We start from the raw sequence: 23,302 nt of genomic DNA, 5'->3' as shown, positions 1-23,302 counted from the left end.
AGATACAAACCGACACACATAAGATAATTATATATATTGTTATCAGACTCTCTTTTATGTATTTTTTTTTACCGTCCAACGCTTGGTGTAATGAGGTTTTTTAGAATAAATAGATTTTACCTTAAATTAGAATGTTAAATGCAAAAAGGTTCTCTAGAATGTATATTCCGTGCTGCGTATCACGTGCGGGGAGATTTAGTCCTCTTTTAACCCTGCATGAAAAAGTGGAATTATTCATGGCGTAATTACGCCTCCTCGCCTTATTACAGAGTTGATACTGATGAAAAACACCATGAAAAGCATAGTACATTTACAAAGTAAGTCTTAAAAGTTATATGGGTTTATCGCATCTTGATGGTTTTTGACATTTTTCTTGATTTTTACTTGTTGCTCGTTTTCCATTTTTTTTCAGATAAGCTTCGGTTAAAAATAAAATTTACTTATATGTACGGTTTATAAAATACAGCGAAATAAATATATAATAGAGGCGATTGATGAAACATTGTTTGCCTGAAAAAAGGCCTTCGAGAGAATTTTGTAATTAAAGCTATAAAACAGCCAAAGATATAAAACTGGATTAAAGCAACCTCGACAACGTTCCGCCGTTAAGCTTGAAGGAGAAAATGATTAAACCTCCATTAAAAAAAAAGGGAAGGAAAAATTCCTGAGTAAAACCCCAAGAGAACTAAACGGGAAAAATAGCCCAATAACATTATCAGGAGGGAGAAGAAAAAAAAACCCTTCTGACGTAATTAGATCCACAGTTGAATTTTAATTGCTTTTAAGGTTACTATTAAAGGAACTCTGGTAGGTCTTTATTATTATTTTTATCATTGAATTACACGTTTTTCATTTGTCCTTTTATAATTGAGCCATTTTCAACACAATTATTTTTATGTGAACAAATCAATGAATATTAATACAACTCTGATTTTTAGGGATAAAACTTCATTATGGTCCGTTGTATTTGCAAAAATCAATAAAATTTAAAAAAAGTGGGATGGGGAGATAGTACTAATGTTCTTTAAAGTATAATACTGGTACTTTTCTTTTGATACTTAAGTGAGATGTCGGAACGAAATATCAAAACAAAAATATCCAGCCTCTAGCCAATCATTATACCCGCAAAATAAACTGAAACGAAACGTAATTAATTGACAAAAATCTAGAGTCAAAACGTTAAAACATAGGATCCCAAAAGATAAAGGAATGAGGAGTGTAAAAGATAATAAAATGTAGGATAATAAATTTTCATTTTATGCTCAACACGTAAATTAAGAAATGCAAAAGATAATATTCATCCTCCTTTTTAAATAATATTCATTTCTAATGCTATCTATTGGGTTGTAAGGTGTTACATCGATATCGAATGGAAATTAATTATATTAATTAAATCATAATCCAATTGGTGCTAGTTTAATTAATTAATTGAATCGTTCAATACTAATTGCACGTTGGTTTGTGGGGTTGGAGAAATATATGAGTTCAAACCAAATGCCAATTATGAAATTTCTGCTTGTGGCCTGCAGATGATGAACCTGTAATTTGGTCATACTTGATCGTAGTCTTTCTATATGAATTGGTCTGTCAAACTGGTTGGGTCTGTGTAATTTCTTTCTTGTCTTGTCTCTTTTATAAGTTCATAAAAGTTGAAAATGTGTTGGCCTTACCTTTGTCTGTCGGTGTCTTCGATTAAGTCTATTTTTTTTCTCCTTTGGTTTCGTAGTTTTGGTCTCCAAGTATGCCCATTGTTTTTTAGGTCGTTTATTAACTTCAAGCTTGTGGTTTTATATGAGAAGCGGATTTTCAGTTATTGTCTCTAAATGAAGTTTTTGTATATTTGTTTTTTCTTGTGATATTCCATGTTTGTCTAATGGGTTAGTTTTGACGATATTTTCATTATTATGTATTTGCATGTGGGCTTAATGTCACTGCTGCTGAGGTGCTTTTATGTGTTACTAGTGTAGTATAGTTGTTGGGTGCTATGTTTCTCTATTGTTTTTGCATTTGTCCTTGCTAAGTAGCACTTTTTTTAACATGCCTGTTATGTGCTTGATTGCTGAAGTCTCAGGTAGGTAGAATCAGGGTGTAGTTTAGTTGTTGGGTGCTATGTTTCTCTATTGTTTTTGCATTTGTCCTTGCTAAGTAGCACTTTTTTTAACATGCCTGTTATGTGCTTGATTGCTGAAGTCTCAGGTCTGTATGTGCAGGCATAATCTTTGTTCTTCGAGGTTTTGTTTGATTAAGTTAGAGGCTTTTTTTCTATTGTTCCTTTTTCTTTATGGTTTATTGGGTAACCTCCTGGTCTGGTTTGGTGGGTCAGACTTTTTTCCAGTGGTTTATCGTGTCCGTCGGTTTGTTTTCAGTTTTAACTGTCTATTTTTTTCACAGACTTTAAAAAAAGATTCGAAGGACAGGTACGACGAAAAATGAACCTGCACTGACCACCTCATAAACCACCAAGAACCCTGGATAATACAGGCAAATTCAGCACTGCCGAAATGTACATGACAGACCAAAACAGCCAGGATAAGCAGACCAAAATTATCAAAAATAACTAATCTTTCACGCAATGTTTTTATTCCGGGAAATCTGATCCCAGTAGAAAGTTTTTTCTCCAAATCTGAGGTTATCTTAAACAAAACCAGAAAAAGTTTGGCATCAACCAAGTTTGGCATCTGAGATGCTGAGATATCAATGACATAATTAGAGCAGTTCGTATACTTCACAACTAAGTTAGAAAAAAAGATAGCTCACAAGAGACTGCACAAATTTTGGAACGGAATCCTCATATCACTGGTTCTACCGACCCGAGTGATTTCATGCCACCACTTCAAGCAAAAATAATTGCCAATTCAACAGCAAATGTTTACAGAATATTATTACCACATTCCTTCCATTATTTTGAATTAATTGAATGAAGAACATTTGAGGGAATTTGCAAAGCTCCAGGAGTTTGAAGTTATTAACGGTTACCGATCCAGCATTAAAAAAAAAATTGCAACCTTTTTGGTTTTTCTGAATTTTTTGAGCAGAATTTTTTCAACAAATATAAATAGTTTCCTTTCAGAAAATTTAACGTTCTTTCAGGCGGCACTAACCAGGTTTTTCTTCAGTCAGTAATTCTGAAGTTTTTAAAGCGATTTAGTGGACCTAAGTCGAAAAATTAAAAAACACCCAAAACCTGAAATTACTTCTTTAGCGTTGAGATTTGAACAGAGGTTTATAGGAAGTTTTTTGTTGCATATGGTGAGTAGAAAAACCTCCTGAAATTTTTGACACATATGGACAGTCACCCTGTGTAAGTAAGCTTACCAGACTGCACATAAACTAGAGTTGTACGATTTGGCCATGGCGAACGAAAATCAATTCTTATTCAAATGCTAGTTAGATATTTAGTATTGGATGAAACGAGCCTTGATTAATAGTTAGTTGGCAGTGTTTGACAAAAAATTAAAACCACCCGTTTAAATGTCAGCGAGACAAAGTGGCCCTTAGGCTGTCGAAAGTCTTTTTGACAAATGGTTCGCCTGGTGCTTTTAATAGAAACACCGCGGCTGAAAGGATAAAGCACAGATCCCAGTTTTCAACGTTCGTACGTGGATTTGTCCGTTGTGTGAACAAGGCTCGTTTTTTGCTGTCCCCCGTGTTTTTTTGCACTTGTTTGAAAAATGAATAATCGGAGCTGGCGAAATGGAAGAGGAACGTGTTTTTAAACGCGGTGTACTAAGGGTGCTTTTTTTTCCTTTTGGCGTAAAGTGGTAGCCTTACGAAGCATTAAGTCCTCCTCGCTTTCGGACATTCATTCTCTTTTCCCTTTCATCATTTCACTACTAAAATCACTGGGAACTAATTTATATGTATCGCTTTGTCACAAAAAAAGTTGAATACGTTGACAAATATATCACAGCGCATAGATTTAAGCACAAAGTAATTTCAAGTATGAATATATTTATTGTATTGTTTATCAAATATATCATCAAATTAAAAATATTGAAACGCAGCACATTTTTCTACTCTGTAAGAATAATTATTATATTTAATTTTAGGTTGAAATCAATTTTGCTGTTCGAGGTGTAAAATCTTGCTAAACAATTTGAATACAAAAATGGCCAGCTAGAGCTAACAATGTACTTCAGAAAATCAACATTTCAGAGAAGAAAGAATTTTTTCATTTACTGTAGAACGAATTTTTGTTTTTGTCTTTAAGGCATTTCAACTGTTAATGTTGGAAGAACAAAAAATAGTAACCCAGGAAGGCGACGTCTTGAGCCACATTCTTCATCCATGTACACATAACTTTTTTTACAGCTCCCTACTATGTCTCCAATACTGCCCTATACAACGACCTCAAAATACCCTTTGTAACTAAAATAAACCCCACCAAATTTCCTACTTTCCATGAAAAACTATCCTCACATCCTAACACGCTCAATCTTGGCCCCGCGACCTCTTTATGAATAGTTCATAAATAAATATTCATAAAGATGGAAGATCAACAATGGTCGCTGGCTCCCCTCAGGATGATATTTGATAAATATTATGTCACATAACAGTATTCATTATGCCGACTACCGTTACACTCTTGGCAATGTTGGGATTGAGTCGGTTTTAAAATAAATTTGAGATCGCATTTAAAAATTTAAATATGTCAATCTGTAGACATATTTAAGGTTGTTTTGCCCTGATGATGACCTTAAAATAGGTCGAAAGCATGGCAGTGACAATTGAATTTGCTTTTTTTCATCCCGACCAATTATCCTGACTTCAATCCAACCGGACACCAAACCTTCATTAAAAATTCATTATTAATATACATTATTTATTTATTATTTCCATTATCTACGAAAAGGGAAAATTGTTTTTAAGCAAACGTCAAATGGGTGGAGGTGGTGTCACGATCTGGTCGGGAATACGGTATGGAAAAACGGAGTTGACAATTTTTCAGCGCAAATTAACGCAAAAAAAATAATGAAATTATTGAAAAAACAAATTACTAAAATGGGAGAAGAACTGACAAGTATGAGGCTCATCTTTCAGCAAGCCAGCCAACCTATCCTCACAGCTTGAATAACAATCCTTTGGGGAAAAAACAGATTGGGCAGATAACTCAATTTTAACATTATAAAAAAACTAAATATGTAGTTAGTACTCTTAATTGACCGTATTAATTATTTTAATTAATTATATTTTTAATTTAATATGGTCTTGGATGAGATGAAAAAGCAAGTGTTACGAGCGGTATTCGAACCCACGACCTTTGGCTAAACCCGCTGAAATCACTTGAATTATCGTGACCCGGACACCAAATCTTCATTAAAATTATTAAAAACTTGCAATTTCTTTATAAAGTTTTTGATACATCGACCTCGTTTTTACTCACGAATAACCTAGATCTCAGTATGGTCCGGATGAAAAAAAACAAATGTTCAGTTCAACAAATTCAATTGTTATCCACCTATGACATATTTTAAGGTCATCATCAGTAGGTAAAACTATCTTAAAGATGTTTTCAAAGAAAAATGAAAATTATAAAAAATAATTAAGTCAACAATAATCGAGATTGCCCTGATGATGACCTTCAAACAAGCCGAAAGCTTGACAAATAAAAACTGAATTTATTTTTTCATCCAGACCACACCAAGATCCAGATCATTTTTGTACATGTAATTTTATGGTTACCGAACATTTTGTTCTGCCTGTCCTTCCAGGTTGGGTCTTGGTTTTCACCATCATCAGTGTGTTCGTCCTATCCTCACCGTAGTGACCAATCAGACCAGTCCCTTTTCTTGAGACGGTTTGTGTCAGAATTTACCTTTTTGTACTTGAACGTTTTACATTGTGAACCTAGGTCCTTTTATACAGTGATTCCTCATTGATTTTTTTATATTTCGTACGATTGGTGAGAATCAAATTTTATTTTAATAAACATTCAGCTAATATTTTGATACGGCAATGACTGGATCCTATATAAGAATTAATGTAAGCATCAACTCGGTGGGTTTATTTTTTATTTTTTCATTATTCGTTCATCAAAAAGAAGAAAGACGGCGAGGACCTAAAAATGGAGTAATTAAAAGAATTAGAATAGGCGAGAGGGTTTAATTAACCAGGTTTTATTAAAGTCTCCTGTCTGACTATAATATCTAATAACGTCCCCTTCGGCCCTCTCGTTACAGGTAATCCTGTAAAATCTAAATTACAGCTTCTTTTTTTTTTGTTTTTAGGTAAACAATTCAGTTCGTAAGCGAAAAAGTGGTCGATACTTTTAATACTGAAAACTAAAATATGTTAGGAGTAGTAAGGAATCTTTAGCGTGAATCAGTGGCAATAATGTCCTGATCATCACCGAGGTTTGACACTCAATCAGAGCATGTCCGAATTAATAGCATATGAACACAATTCACATAGAGTCGTACGGACTTTAGCCCTAAGAGTCTCGTCTGTTGGCTGATCTATGCTAAAGGTTACTTAGCAAAGATTTTCGTTTCTTTTATGAAGTACAGAATTCTTCCCAGTATTATGGTATAAAGATCAGCCTTCAAGAAAGGATTTTCCAGGTACCACAACATTTTCTTAAATATTGCAGGGCAGTGGCATGGGATATATAGATAGCCATGCTCTCTAACAGTCAGGTAGTACCTAAATCTTTATTAACCTCCTTCAGGAAGAAGTCAACTTAAGTTTAGAGTAGCAACAAACTTTTGGCAGAAGTGGCCCGATGCCTGGAAACTTAGAACATTATGGTATTATCAGGCCGACGTACTGGCCAAGAATGGACTTTTATATTGTGATGCTGGGCTTTCTCATTAAGTTTTAGTACACAGATTTGAGATGACCTTTTCTAGTGTTTTGTCTCACCTCTGCTCACGGTAAAACGTCATGAAGAAGAAGAAGAAAAATAACTTTATTCTGGGACTGGTGTCCCCTAAGAATAATTTACATGAACTAAATAAAGGAAGTTCCTTCTATGAAGTTAAAAGCAAAGATATACATCTTGGCACAATGTATACCAATAAGGCAGGACAGAAGAAAAAATTACGAGAATATTAAACAAAAATAACAAATGTTAACCTGAGGTCTCTGCTTGGAGGGAGAGGAGGTGATTATACAGGTGGGATTTAAAGGAGGAAAAGGATGCAGCGTGACGAATAGAAAGGGGAAGGGAGTTCCAGAGTTTAGGGGCTCGGATCAGAAAGGATCTTTCGAAGGTATGGGTTGTATGTTGCAGAAGGATAAAGTCGATTGGGGATGAGCGGGTCTTACGAGTGAGATGTGAGGAGTTGAATTGGAGGGATTGGATGGTGTAAGGAGGACGAGTGTGGATGGACTGGAAAAGAAAGCAACCTAGGAAATACTGTGCACGGAAGGAGGGGAATAGCCAGGAAAGTTGGGAATACAACCCCGACACCCGGGATCCCCGTGGGGTGCCGTACACAAATCTTACGCAACAATTCATAATACGCTTCAATTGCGCGTTCTCCCCCTCCGAGAGACCACCGTATGATAAACAGCTATAATCGAAGAAGGGAAGAAACAAGGAGTTTGCGGGTGGAGAAAGGTAAGAGAAGCCAGGACCGACGAAACAGGCTGAGGGAGGCAATGGAATGGCGGGAAATTTGGGAAATGTGAGAATGCCAGGAAAGGTTTTGGTCAAAGACTACTCCTAGGTTTTTAACCGAAGACCAGAAGGGGATGGGATGGTTATTTAGCATGAGAGGTGGGATGCTGGGGAGGGAATTGAGGAGTTGCCTGGACCCGATAATTATGGCGGTGGATTTGGACGGATTGAGGACTAGGGAATTTTTATGGGCCCATTCGTTGATGGAGTTTAGGTCTTTTTGGATCTTGAGAGTGGCCGAGTGAAGATCGGAAGGGTGGAAGGATATATATATTTGGGAGTCATCGGCATATAGGTGATAGTTACAGGACTGGATGGAGTCGGGCAGATCATTGATATAAATGGAAAAAAGGATAGGAGAGATGCTAGAACCGTGGGATGTGCAGTCATACAGATGACTGCCAATTATAATTCGGATGGATTGTTGACATATTTATTCTTTTAATTAAGCATGGTAAGAAATTGTAGGTTGTCCTACATTTCCAACATCCCATTTTGATTGCCACTTTGTATTTATCTCTTTTTTAATGTACATAATTTTATTCTTTTTTGCGCTCCTAAGTCTATTGGGATTTGTCCCTTTATTGCCTATTGCGTTATGCCTACCTAGTAGTTCGATACCATTTGAAAATTCATTTTAAGCCTCCTCTTCGTATTTGTAATAATTTACTAACTTGGGTTTTGTTTAATTCCATTGCCCATGCTGGAACTGCATAACAGATTATTGAAAGCCACACCACTCGGTACATTATTTGTCTGCTTACATATTTCAATACCCAAGTTGCCTCTGATGGATTTGTTCTTCGGCTATTTTTATTCTTGTTGTAGATATGGCTGCTTGCAATGTAATTTTTGCTTATTTCTTCGAGGTGTGTTTTTTTAAGTATTATTGTTTTTCATATTTTAGGATTATTGGACGTCGCCACTTTTCCTTTGAAGAACTGCACCTTTGTTTTTTCTTCAGATATCTGAAGTTTTTGTGACTGGCACAATTGGCAAAATTTTTGAACGTTTCTTCTGAGTTTTTTAAAATTCGCTTATACTATTTCCCTCCTCCACAATGGTTAAATCATTCATAAAATAGCCAAAATGTGTTTTAAACCCATAATTTCCATTTATTTATTAAAGGATATGATCCATATCAACGATTCCAGATTAGTTCCTTGACTACATCCTAAACTTGCTTTTCTCTTCTCTCTTTCCACTGTATCAGCTTATTTTTCATAAAAATAATATTTTATTAGCCTGAATAAATTGCTATTTGTTTCCTCATTGTACAGGTCGATTACATTTTTTTGTCACCATAGGTTGTCAATAGTCGCCTTTTTTTGGTAACTAAACAAAATTTGGTAAATCTAAACGTAAAAAAATTAAATATCCCACTTACAATTAGGTCTGTTGATAAAAAGTTAAAAAGTAACAACAACGTTATTTTAAAAACCGATAAAGGTAATAGTATAGTTATTCTTGATCACAATTACATTTCTAAAGTTGAGGAATTCCTAAATAATAACGAGTGTAAAGAAATACAAAAAGATCCTACCTTAAAATAAAAAAATAGAGTTCAAACAGCCATACAAAATAGTGATTTTTTTATTCTCAGATGACCAATATGCAAGTTAAAAAACTAATACCAATGAACCCAAAACCCTCAATGTTATACGGTACAGTAAAAAATTCACAAGGTAAACAAACCCATAAGACCAGTAGTGTCCTTTTACAATTCCCCATGCTATAAACTTGCAAGTACAATTGACAAAATAATTAAAACCCACACCAAATTCAAACCTACATTCGGTATCAATTATTCTTTAGAATTGATAAAAGAATTAAATAACATCAATATACCCAACAACTGTGTTTTAGTGTCATTTGACGTTACTAATTTATTCACAAATATCCCCGTTGAAGTATGTACTAAACTCATAAAGCAAAAACTTACCGAGAATTCTATTAACGAATTTGTAAAAAATGATATAATAGACCTCTTAAATATATGCCTACTATCTAATTATTGTGAATTCAATAATAAATTTTACCAAATGAAAGGGTTACCAATGTGTTCTCCATTATCCCCACTTTGTGCCGAAATATTTGATAATTTTGAAAAAACCTGTTCAAATCAAAAAACAAATTAATTAAATATGTTCATTTTTGGAAACGCTATGTAGACGATATTCTATGCATATGGTCGGGAACATTAGAGGTTCCGAAGAATTCCTCCAACTAATTAATTCTCTACACCGTAATATAAATTTTACATTGGAAATTAACAAAGATGCTTGTTTGAACTTTTTAAACCTAAAATTGGCCATAATAAACAACCTAATAGAAATAGATGAATATAGAAAACCCACAACTACAGACTCTATGATTCCAGCGGATTCTTCCCAACCATGGTCTCAAAAGGCTGCAGGTTTCATTTGGCTCATCGACCGTATGTTAAAACTTCCATTAACTCCTGCTAACTATAAAAAAGAATTAGATACTATTAAAACCATAGCAAAAAACAACGGGTATCTAGAAATATTTATTGATGGGTTACTAGTTAAAAGAATAAAAAAATTAACTTTAAACGAATCAACAATAGGACTCAGCCACCCCACCATAAATGAATCATTAGGTTTCCGTTGTTTGCCACACATTGGTGAATTATCGGAAAAAGTTAGTAAAATTTTTAAACAAGAAGGTTTTAGAATAGCTTATAGAAGTACGGGGTCACTAAAAAACATCCTCTTAAAACCTAAAGACAAGGTAGACAACTTGACAAAAAGCGGGGTNAATCCGGATTGTTGCGAAACAACTTAATGTGAGTAGGAACCATCTTTTTTAAAAAGATTCAGCAAACTTTGGTTATTAAGATTTGTGCGTGATTGATTTGTGTTTCATATTACCATGTTGCCTATTTACTAAAGTTTTATTTGCAATTAAACAATCTAGTATTTAGTAAAAACAGAGATGAAACTGAATCCTCGGGTTTTACCATTTCCAGGTTTTAGCATCAGTTTTATTTATTTTTTGTTCAGTGGGCATATATCTTAGTCTTAGGTATTTGTTGTTTAGTAAGTTTACTTTTATTATTTCTACCCTCCTTAGCAATAATTGAACCGACGCCTTCCAGGGGCTTTGCCTAGTTTACTTTCATTTACTGCTGTCTCCGAAAGGACATCTATTTTCGTCAAGTTTTCTGGTTTCTTTGTGCATTTTTTTCTGTTTCGGGCTTGTCAGCAGGGAAGAGTTCAATATGGATTTTATTGATTCAGTTGTAATTTTTGTTTCATTATTTCCGTATGCTATTTGCTATTTTTCATAGTTATTTTATAGAGGCAATATAGATATCTTTCTGCAATTCCCATATAAAATTTCTCAATTCTTTTCTGTTCTCAAATTTTATTTTGTTGTAGAACTTCTTTTCGATCTTCTGTATTCTATTTTTCTTTCATTTCTCTCTTCATCACACGATGCATTTAGTTATCTTGTCTTTGCTTCCTACAATGTCCAAAATCCTTGAAAGGCTCCTCTTAAAACGACTAATCCCTATCCTAGATACTTATAATATTATTCCCTTTCACCAATTCGGCTTGTTTTAGAGTTGTGGACACCATTTCCTCTGCTCTTGAGAACAAAGAGTATTGCCTGGGTGCGTTCCTAGATGTAGCACAAGCTTTTGACAGGGTGTGGCACCCGGTCATGCTTTATACACTCAAACGCTTCCTACCCACTCGTCATTACCTTATCCTGAAATCCTACCTAACAGACCGCTGCTTCAGAGTGAGGTGCGGTAACGAGTTCTCTGAAATCAGGCCAATACAAGCCGCTGTCCCACAAGGGAGTATCCTTAGTCCTATCCTTTATACCATCTATACTGCTGATCTACCTACTCACCCCAATACCATCATTACCACCTACGAGGATGATACCTCAATTTTGTCCTCTAACTTGAATCCTACCCAAGCTACCTCTAATATCCAAGAACACCTTGAGCTCATCGAAGGTTGGTGCAAAAAGTGGAGGACAAGATTAAACGTGTGATTAAACGAAAAGTGCATCCAATGTACGTTCACTTTGAAAAAACAGTCTTGCCCTCCACTATACATCAACAATGAAGAGATACCGACTTCCACTCAAGTCAAATACCTAGGACTATACCTTGACAGCAGACTGACGTGGAATCCCCACACAAGACTTAAAAGACAACAACTCAACAGAAGACTTGGACAATTACGCAGACTACTAGGACCAAAATCCGGGTTAACCATCAGCACTAAACTGACCTTATACAAGACTTTACTGCGACCAATTTGGACATACGGTGTGGAACTGTGGGGTTCCGCCAAACCATCCAACATCCAGCGTATCCAGTCCTTCCAATCAAAAGTCCTCAGACAAATCGTCAAAGCTCCTTTTTACGTCTCTAACCTCACTATCCACAAAGACCTCAACGTTCCTTTTGTCCACGAACTGATCCATTTCCGATTCCAAAAATTTCATACCAACCTATCGATCCATCCTAACCCTACCGCTAGAGCCCTCTCCATATATTCCCATCCCGAGAATCCACCACGTCGCCTAAAACGACGATGGCCCCGAGAACTCCTTGCCCCTTAATCTATTAAAATCAGTGCCAGCACTGGCTGGCTTCTCATGGCATGCGTCCTCCGGGTGCAGCGCTGGCATCAGTGTTAGAGCTGTGACCGAGCGGTGAACAATATACATTGTGATCACATTTGTATTACGTACAAGTATGTATAGGCTACAAATAAATAAATTAAAAAAAAAAAATCTTTGCTAAAGTTGTTTCTTGTTTAAGTTTGGCTATATCTCCACTATGGGATGGTGTATTTAGATGTTGTTTTATTTTTTTGCATGCATTGTAAATTATGATATTTATTAATTGAGAGAAAATTTTATTGTTTAGAAAAAAATGAACATTCATATAAATCATCGATACATGGTTATACAGATAATCAATATAAATAGGGTGTAAGTACAATCAATAATTAATTAAACTTTATGTAAGGTATTGGGTGAAATAAAAAAGTCATTGCCTCGACCGGGATTCGAACCCACAACCTTAAGCTGAATACGCCGCTGTTCTACCACTTGAGTTATGCGACCTCGATCCACACGGACATAACTTCCCATCTCAACCCCACCTTTTGAATTTTCCCTCCTTTTTGCCATTTGTCAAATGCCGTATAATCTATTCGATTTGTAGCCAAACTTAAAGCACGTGTAAACTGCGATATATTTTTCAATTGCAAATATTTTCATTTTTAAATATAATTGTTTCCTGTTATATCCCTTACCTATAAAAAATATTCTAATATCTAGAACATCAAAACCCTCATGTTGAAAACATGAAAAAAAAGTGGGAAAATTTTAATGTTTAAACCATGATTACTGGCTATGTCTGAGGTCTAAAAAAACATAACTAATGTGTGTCGAACATGCTACGCGATACGGTACACAAAAACGGACCAGATGATCAATGTTGTGAAGAGTTGTGAAGGTTGAAGAAAAAATGCGGGTCGTCATACATGACATTGACTGCGTGAAGATTTTCGGGGACAAGACGATATAGGAACGAAGGGGGAAGACGTCAGATTTAATGGGTCCTTGTGCCTGAGACGACAACAGATATGACGTGGTGTGACAGGTTTGACAACAAGCTATGACGTAACGTAATGACGGCATTAAAAGTTGAAAAATCATGTGATTTTACAAAAATAAGATTTTTCGGTTATAAATCAATTTAAAAAAAAAACTACAGGATGGAAATAAATAAACCGATCAATATTTGATTATTAGCGATGGTTAAATAGGATAAAATTATTCCGAGTCTGCAACTAGACGCTTTAATACCTGTTGAAGTTTGCAACAGTTCTTGAAAATTTATGCTCCTTTGGAACACTCAGCAGAAAGGGTCATGGAGCCTACTATTCAATATCCTGAATCAAAGCGTTAGGTTGTTACGAGGGTATTGAAAGCTTGATGTATACCTGTAACAATGCCTGTGTAACGGTCTCACTTTGATCTCCTACCAAATTTCTGCGCTTGCCAACCCATTTATCTTCACGGTCGTTTCCAATATTCATAAACGAAGCGGGACCGAGGAAGCGAGGGGCTTTGTCTCATCTGCACCTACTTCGTGTTATATCTGATTGAACGATATTTAACAATTAGATTATTCAGTGGATCTTATTACGTTGTGATCAAATAAAAAGATCTAAAAAAAATTAATCGGAATTCTACTGTCAAAATAATTTAATGAAAAAAATCCTTTTTTTGGTTGCACAGATAACAATGATAGTCACATTATAACATTGATATAATGAATATATTATTTAAAATAGTGAGTGAATGAAGAAAGGTATTCTCATCTCTTTCAATTTTCTTTTATACTATTATTTTTATTTTTTTTACCTCAGACTTGCCTTCTCTCTCGATATCTATTTTTACTCTTGCTGTCACCTTCCTTCCTTGTCTTACTGTCTTCCTCCTACCACACTCATGCTGCACATAGAAAACGAAAGAAGCGGAAAAAAGCTATGGGATGAAGAATTGGAGAAAAACGAAAACGAAAGCATTTCCAGAATTTTCCATTTACAAAGAAAATGGTTAGTGGTCACGGAAAGAAAGCCTACTTGCAAAGTCTGAAAGGGCAAACTATTTTCATGCGAAATTAATGAAGAATTAGGAGCAGGATAATGAGAAGCGTCATGGCGCAAGAAAACGTCTAGCCAGATACAAAAAATATAATATTACAAAATGTCCTGACTGAATTTCATAAATTTACGAGAAAGTTAGATTTTGACCGAATGGGATAAAAACAAAAAAAGAAGAAAAAGCTAGCGTTAGTGGTACACACTCTATCTCAACTCTAATATTTCTTTCTCCTTTATTTTTTCTTTACCTCGATTTGTTTATCTATTCTTCACTAGATTTTTATTTAGTCACTAGGTCCCTCCCTTTATTATTAATTTATTATATTTATCTATCTGCCTGTATTTCTATTTCTCTGTTTCTTCTATTTTCCCCGTACCCTTTTGCATATCCTTCTACAACATTTCTTTTTTGTTTTTTCTCTCTCTAATATTTCTATTTTTGAACTTATCCACTTTTCTCTCTCTCTTCCTTCTCTACTCTACTCGAGTCTTTCTTTCTCTTTTATTTTGTTCGTTATCTCTAATTTTCACTAAACTTTTACTTAATCACTAGCTCTCTCTCCTTTTCCTAACTTTTCTAACCCTTTTTATATCCTGCACTACTATTTCGTTCTTTTCTGTATCACTCTTCATTTTATTTCTCTCTCTCATCTCTCTCTCTCTCTTTCCTCTCTACTGTACTCTAACCTACTCTAGTCTTTCTTTCTGTCTGATTTTTTCTTTATCTTAATTTTTTTTTCTTCACTGGATATTTTCTTATTCGCCAGCTCTCTCTCTTTCTTTCTTCTCTACTGTACTCTAACCTACTCTAGTCTTTATTTTTCTCTTATTTTTTCTTTATCTTAATTATTCTTTTTTCTTCACTAGATTTTTTCTTAATCGCCAGCTCTCTCTCTCTCTCTCTCTCTCTCTCTCTCTCTCTCTCTCTCTCTTTCCATTTTTATTTGTCTTCATATTTATCTATCTGACTATATTCATATTTATCTCTGTTTTAAATTTTTCCTCTATACCTTTTTATATCCTTCTACATTATTCCTTTCTCTTTCTTTTTCTGTATCACTTTTAATTGTATTTTTCTCTCTTTCTATTCTTTTACTTATTCACTTTTCTCTCTTTCTACTCTATTCTATTCTAATCTACGGTAGTCCTTCTTTCTCTTTTATTTTTTCTTTATCTTTATTTATTCACTATTCTTCAATAGATTATTACTCAATCACTAACTCTCTCCCTTTATTTGTTTTTCTAGTTATCTATCTGTCTGTATTCTTGCTTCTCTCTTTCTTCTATTTGCCCTCTAACACTTTTTATTTTTTTCTACACTATTTCTTTTACTACTTGTTTCTAGATCACTCTTCCTTTTGTTTCTCTCTCCCTCTATTCTTTCTATTTTTTTTTCTTATTCACTTACATCTCTTTTTCTCTCTTTCACTTTCTATTTTTTAGCCATTCACTTGTTCTATCTCTCTTTTTAGTTTTTAACTTCTTCAATTGCTTTTCTCTCTCTTCCATTATTTGTGATAGAATCAGAATATCAGCTATAGCCTAATTGTAGGATAATATTTTATTCGCCATACTATCCAAATGTAGTACGTGATTTTTTGCTAGGTTTGTCTATTCAAGTTAAATGTATAACGAATAGCTCGTATACATTTTTCAGGGGCAAAATTTAGAACAATAGTTACGGTTAACTTAAAGACCCTGATATAATTTTTTTTTTATTTTATGATGACTATGAAGTAGATTATTAAGTAATCAATATGTGCTTGGTTCAGCTCCTCACTGAAGATGCCGTGAAGCGGTTGGTGTGAAACTTGAACCAGCGCGAATAAACGGACTTCGTGAAGTGGTGTCGTTCAGTTCAACACGCGTTCACCGGCTCATAGCCCATTAATCACCACCAACTTTATTTGATCAGCTTATGATTCAACTTTCTTTTTGTTTTATTACGCAAAAAATGTTTCATTGTCTGTTCGGCACCTGGGATATTGACCGATTTTACCTTATTGAAACACCTAAGAGCACGAATTTGTGCATTCTTTTACTAAAGTTAAATATAAGACTTTGGAAAGCTTTTTTTAAGTAGGTTGATGTGTAAGCAATTCGTTACAAAGGATTTTTTTAAGGAGTTCGGTTTGATTGAGATATTGAGTTCACAACAGAAAACTGATCTATTAGAGAACATTTAATCAGTTGAATAAAGACCAAAAAAAAAAAAAAAATAAAAAAATAAATTGATAATAATCAACTCCATCGTTAAAACCAACTCGTGAATAGTACATATGTGGATTGATCATACACTGGACTTTTTAAGTCGAGGGCGTACCTTGGCAATTCGGTAGGGGTGCCGACCAGAGAGAATCGATCAGGCACTCGATCCCAGGGGAGCCGGCCAGCCTGTAACCCCACGGGCAGGAGAAGAGAACCCGTGAGCCGTAAGTCGTGTTGTGCGGGGAGAGGATGAGCCGAGGGTCTTCCGGAATCAGCCTCGGACACAGGATCGCCTCGCACCTTGGCACCGCACCCGACCACCGGCCTGAAACAATTAAACATTACAATTTATACAATTAACAAAAAATTAACATCTAAATATTGATTTTTAATTCTGCCTTCTGGTCAAAGTCATACATGAAATATCTTATCGTTAACCATTCTCATTTTTTCTATATCTCGTACACCCTCTCAATTTTTTATTTTCCTCTTTATTTTTCTCAAGCTCTTATTTCCCTATCCCTCTTCATTTTTCCATTTATCATTCATTCACTCTCTACCTGGATCGAAAAATCAATGATGGAATGATCACCTTACCCTTCTTTCTCTTACACTCTTTCATATTATCTTTTCTATTTCTCCCAAGATCTTTCTTTCATCCTCACTATCAATCTTTCTAATTTTTACTCTATTTAGCTATTACATATCTGTATATATATTTTCTATCTTTAATCGATTTATATTCTGTGTGATTTATTGGTATGTGTTGCGGGGTGAATAGTCTCTCCCTCACTATATCTTTCTCTCTCTATTTTCTCTAATTAGATTATGTTCAATCAAACTCTGTACAACATCAATAATATTTAAAATTTTATGTATAAAATATATTTGTAATTAACATATTGTTTTACATTTTGAATTATGTAAACTTTATTTGTATTTACCAATGTTCGTTAAATGTAAGAAAAATCCATGAGGCCTAATTTTGCTACTTTTTTATAAATAAAAATATTCAATTGAATTAATTCCTATCTCTCTTATTGTAATTTTGTTCTTTTTTTAGGTTATTATTTTTTTTAATATTTCTCTATTTGTCTCTTGTTTCTCTCGTTGTCCTTCTTTCTCCAACCCTACTCTTTATTTCTCCACTTTTTTAGTATTTGTCTTTGATTCATTATTTTTCATTCGATAACTTGCCCCCCTCTATCTCTTTTTCTCTCTTTCTTTCTCTTATTATATTTTTTGTTCTTTTTTAGGTTCTTCTCTTTTTTCTTAATATTTCTCTATTTGTCACTTATTCATTGGTTATCTATCTTTTAGAAGACTTTTTCTTTATCTACATGTCTCTATTCTTGTTTCTTTCGTTCTCCCTCTCTCTATAACCCTATTCATATTATTCCCTACCGTTTATTTCTCTACTTCTTAGTATTTGTCTTTGTCTTTTTATTTTTCACTTGATAACTTGCCTCCTCTCTCACTCTTTTTCTTATTCTACTTTTTAATCTTTTTTAGGTTCTTCTCTTTTTTTAATCTTTTCTTAATATTTCTCTATTTGCCACTTATTCACTGATTATCTATCTTTTAGATGACTTTTTCGTTATCTATATGTCTCTATTCTTGTTTCTCTCATTGTCCTTCTCTCTTTAACCCTATTCATATTATTCCCCACTCTTTATTTTTCTACTTCTTCGTATTTGTCCTTGTTTCTTGATTTTTCACTTGATAACTTGCCCCCCTCTCTCTTTCTCTTATTCTACTTTTTGATCTTTTTTAGGTTCTTCTCTTTTTGTTATTTTTTCTTAATATTTCTCTATTTGTCACTTATTCATTGGTTATCTATCTTTTAGAAGACTTTTTGTTTATCTACATGTCTCTATTCTTGTATCTTTCTTTCTCCTTCTCTCTATAACCATATTCATATTATTCCCTACAGTTTATTTCTCTACTTCTTAGTATTTGTCTTCGATTTTTTATTTTTCACTTGATAACTTACCCCCTCTTTCTCTTTCTCTTATTCTACTTTTTGATCTTTTTTAGGTTATCTATCTTTTAGATGACTTTTTCTTTATCTATGTCTCTATTCTTGTTTCTCTCGTTGTCTTCCTCTCTCTAACCCTACTCATATTATTCCCTACTCTTTATTTCTCTACTTCTTCGTATTTGTCTTTCTTTCTTGATTTTTCACAGGATTACTTGCGCTCTCACTCTCTCTCTCTCACTCTCTCTCTCTCTCTCTTTCATCAATGAAATATTAATCTTGCTCTCTCTTTCTCTCTCTCTCTCTCGTTCTTTCTGACTATCTGTCTCTCTACTTCTCAATTATTAACTGTTCAGAAACTCTGTGTTTTTGGTCAAAAGTAGGTTTAAAGTTATGTTATTAGGTTATAAAATATGAAATGTTTTTGCGCGTAATAATAAAATTATATATCATTTGTATACTATTCGTATTTATATTTTGATTTTGTTCATGAGAATCTACTTCATTTATAATAATTAATCCAAAGAACTTTGAAAGTAAGCTTCTGTAAAATCGTCTAGGCTAGAAATCTATCAAAACGGCAAAATAACTGCGCTCATGTATGACCGATTCAGCGATTTGTTGACAGAACCAGTAGTTTTGGAAACGACTAAAATACACGTTTATCACCCAGTAGACCTCGTCAAACGAACCTCACAAGAACTAATAACATGTAGTTAATCGATAATTATTCAGAAATCGTGAGATGCGGTCTGGTGTGATGAAGGTTTCAGAAAAACATTTTTTTATCGTGCCAACGTTTCGATCTTTATTGAGATCATCTTCAGGGCCTGGGATTTACAAACATTGTTTACATTTAACAAATACATGTAGGATGTGAAAACGTGAATTTATGCAATGCAAAATATATTTTTTTTATATTCAAAGTATTTCTACTCACTCAAAGTGCTTGTCTTCTGTGTAATTGTGCCAGAGTAATGGCATCTCACGATTTCTGAATAAGAACCAATAATGTTAATATTTTTATAAAAAATTTCCATTGAGCAGATTCCGGAAGCAAATATCAATTCGGTTTACGTCAACAAGTTTAATGGGGAAAGGGCGAAAACCATTCACACTTGGCAAGGCGGAAACGGGCATAAATCGATATCAAGTTTTTACATGGAGCCACCCGTTTTTTTAACGGTTTGAGGGGGCGGGGTTTAAATTGGATGGCTCCTCTTTTGATGTATGGTGATTCCGCTAATGTACAAAGTACTCCTAACAGCATTACTTTATATTTTAAGCACACAGGATATCTCTGAAACACGCCTTATAATTAACCAACACAATTAAAAAAGAATTGTAAAAACCGCTTTCTTGTAAAAATGTGCTGTGCATGCCAACGCAAAAAAGGGAAATTCATTTCGATAACGTTAAACCTATCAAATTCAAAAATTCATGGGAAAACTCCAACGCTCATATTGTTTATTCAAGTATAAACTGACAAGACCGCCGCCACAAGCTGCCATTACACAACAAAAATAGAATTCACATATCAGTTCACCGTATATCATATATTCATCATATGAATTTATCAAACCCGTATGGACTGGTAATAGAGCCAGTTCGGAGAAATCCTTGGTAACATAATTAAGTCAAATTTTTGATTTAGAAGAGTTATATAAAAACAAAACAAGACAAAGACAGTTCGTAGACGATGCCTTCTAAAACATCAGTAAGGCAACGGTACGTACACTTTAACTGACGCTACTTCTAATTATTATTATTTCATGCCTTTGGAAAATTTTTGGAAAGGGAGAAAACGTTTCGGGTCATACCATCCTGCGTCTTATGACTTCCTTCTCAAATTGTGTAGAGTCCTTATAGTAGAAGAAATTTATCTGGGAAAAACTACGCATGATAGGAGTAGGCACTAAAACCATAAGAATAATAAGGAACTTGTACAATGGGGTAAATTTTATGTTAAAGCTAAATGGCGAATTGATGATCGAGAAAGTTTCCGTGACGAGGGGGGTTTTACAGGGTGTCTCGTTGTCTCCACTGTTGTTTTCAATGTTCCTATCTGATTTCCTTCAATTCTTTAAAATCCGTGGCATCAGTGGAGTAAGACTAGATAATAGAATTTACATTACATGTTTACTTTTTGCCGACGATATCGTACTATTCGCCGATTCGGCTACTGAAGCGCAACTACCCTGGATATTCTAGCTGAGTATTGCACCCTTAATGTTTTTGTGGTAAATGTAACGAAAACAAAAGCTATGGTATTTAGAAACTCTCCCAAATGTAAAATAATAATAATAAGTTTATTGCACACAAGAAGAAAAAAGAAAAATTACATATAATTCAAACAAGAAAATAAACTTAATACGGCAAGGTAACCGTCTGCCGGGGCTTGGATTAATTATTGACTAATCCTGTAAATTAAACGTACAAATGCATTAAACTAAGTCTATGCTAAGTGTAACATCTATAACAAAATACCAAATCAAAAGGACACAAAACTGAAAATTAAAAATCAATGAGCGGAGCTGAGACCGGAGAAACAGAAACACCAAATATCAAGGGTAAGAGCGGGGGCAAAGAAATTGGGAGTAAAAGAGAAGAAGAGAGAAGAATTACTAATTAAATTCGTTTACTATTAGCTTTCGATAGGCCCAGGCCGCTTTAGCATAATTCACCAAGTCTGTCCAATCTGGTCCGTCGAGCAATCTGATGCATCTGTCCATTGATACGGTTCTTTCGCCGAACGGAGATAAACGGTAGGGGGACAGAATGGGGCATTCCGCGACAAAGTGGTATATGTCTTCCTTCACCCGTAAATTACATAACTCACACTCCTGTTGGGTAAGGAGATCATACGGCTTATGTCGTAGGTTCAGCAATTCTCCCCTCAGTTTCAGGATCCAACGTATGTCTGTAATTTTCTTATTTGTCTTTTGGTCCCCAACCAAGCTGGCATATCTGACTCCGTGATCCAGCATCCTATATATACGGTATCGACGGGAAGCCTGCACTCTCTCTATGTTGCTCACCATAAAACTATCTTTCAGTCTACTAATAATTGACTGGAGTTGAAGAGAGAGAGCCTTACTCTCGGGTTGCGAAAAGGACAAACCCACTCCCACCCTGTCCGCCAGTCTACCCCAGTCAGCAGCCCAAGATATCCCCAGCCTGATGATCTCTTTAGCTACCGTATGGGGGAATCTGGAGTGGTCCATTCGGAGCACCTTAACCAAATAACGACCATTCAAATGTAAAAGATTAAAAAAGCTGAATTTTGGCCGTGAGTGCGTAGAGCAGTGTTGGGCAAAAATTAGTCATTTCTAATGATTAATGATTGATCACTCAGACCATTAGTCATGATTGGTAGTAAGTGACTAATTTAGTCATTAGTCGCCATATGTGATTGATGGCTACATTAGTCATGACTAGTAATTAAATACGAGGCATGACTAATTTAGTCGCAATATAGTTAGTCATGACTAAATTTCGATAAATCATGTTCAAATGGGTGCTCAAAAAATGAAAAATACACAACTTCATCCCTTTTCAAAAATTTTCTAACAGAAATTTATTTCATCAAAACGAAAATCCTTCAACATCTTATTTAACAAAAATCAATCTTCCAATTATAAGTAAAACTCCGTCGTTATGAAAAGCCAAAAAATAATGATAATGATAATAATAATAATAATAAAATAAAAAAATCCGAGAACAAGCTACGCTTTGAAAAGTAAATATGTTTGCATAACCGATCAATGGAAAAAATATTTCTTTGAATTAAAATTTATTCCCCTTAAAAGGAGAGATTTCTACATTATTTGGAAAATACACCATCTAGGGGTCTTGAATGTAATAAAATAGACTTGTAGAATAATTATGTAAGTTTGGTTCTCGTTTATGATAATACTTTTTGAAGGTTGGCCTTGAGCACGACTCTCATCTCAAAATTTTTATCCGGAGTCGGTTGGATTTTGGTAAGTTGGTCATTGTAGCCAGAGTTGGGGAAAATCAAAACCAAAATCAACCATGATTAAGAATTTTGATTGAAGTTGAATCATGATTGAATTAGTCATGAGTAAATTAATCATTATATGATTTAGTCAAACCTCATGATTGAATTAATTATGATTAAATCATATAATGATTAATTTACTCATGACTAATTTAATCATGATTAAACTTCAATCAAAATCCTTAATCATGATTGAATTAGTTTGATTTTGCCCAACTCTGGCGTAGAGTATGATAACAACTTGCATATCTAGGTGTATCATTTAGTTGTGTTGGGAAGTTCAACTCAGCAGTGAAAAATTCTTTTAACAAAGGCTTGAGTGCACTTGGTAAGTCTAGAGACGTCTTAATAAAGGGTATATCTCGTTCATTAGAAACGAAAAAGAGACTGTTTGATTCTATTGCTGCTGCCTCATCCTTGATTTCTGCGGAATTGTGGACACTTGGTCATTTTAACGAAATGGATAAATTACAAGTCAGGTATTTTAAGCAACTTTACCATTTGCTCAGAAATACTCCTAGTCACTATGTAAGGATTGAGCTTGAACTTGAACCCATTACCGTGCAGTTGCTAAAAAGAATTTTAAATTTGTGGATAAAAATATTGAGCACGGAAAATAGTTCGCTTCTGAGAAAATCCTTTCATGATGTCTTCCGTAAGGCTAATTCATCAGCATGTGATTCAGAAGTAAATTATACGGACTGGTTCTATCAATTGCAAAAGTTACTGATTGGTGTAGGTTGTAACAAGATGTGCCTTTACGACCCTGAACGTCTAAAACGCGAAAAAGAAAGTATTTTGTCCAA

General features: G+C 34.5%; 1 protein-coding gene across 1 annotated transcript in view; it reads right to left on the bottom strand.

Moving 5' to 3' along the window:
- LOC106668278 (locomotion-related protein Hikaru genki) overlaps positions 1-23,302 on the bottom strand; it is a 614,924-nt gene that overhangs the window by 22,372 nt on the left and 569,250 nt on the right. The window contains exon 10 of the mRNA XM_024224607.1: positions 16,613-16,822. Within this exon, the coding sequence (XP_024080375.1) occupies positions 16,613-16,822 (210 nt within the window). The remainder of the gene's footprint in view (positions 1-16,612; positions 16,823-23,302) is intronic.

Source organism: Cimex lectularius, unplaced genomic scaffold (genome assembly GCF_000648675.2).
Source record: "Cimex lectularius strain Harlan isolate CLEC.00 unplaced genomic scaffold, Clec_2.1 scaffold71, whole genome shotgun sequence".
Classification (NCBI taxonomy): Eukaryota; Metazoa; Arthropoda; class Insecta; order Hemiptera; family Cimicidae; genus Cimex; species Cimex lectularius.
Note: the sequence above shows the minus strand (reverse complement) of the source record. Positions and strands in the feature narration are given on the sequence as shown.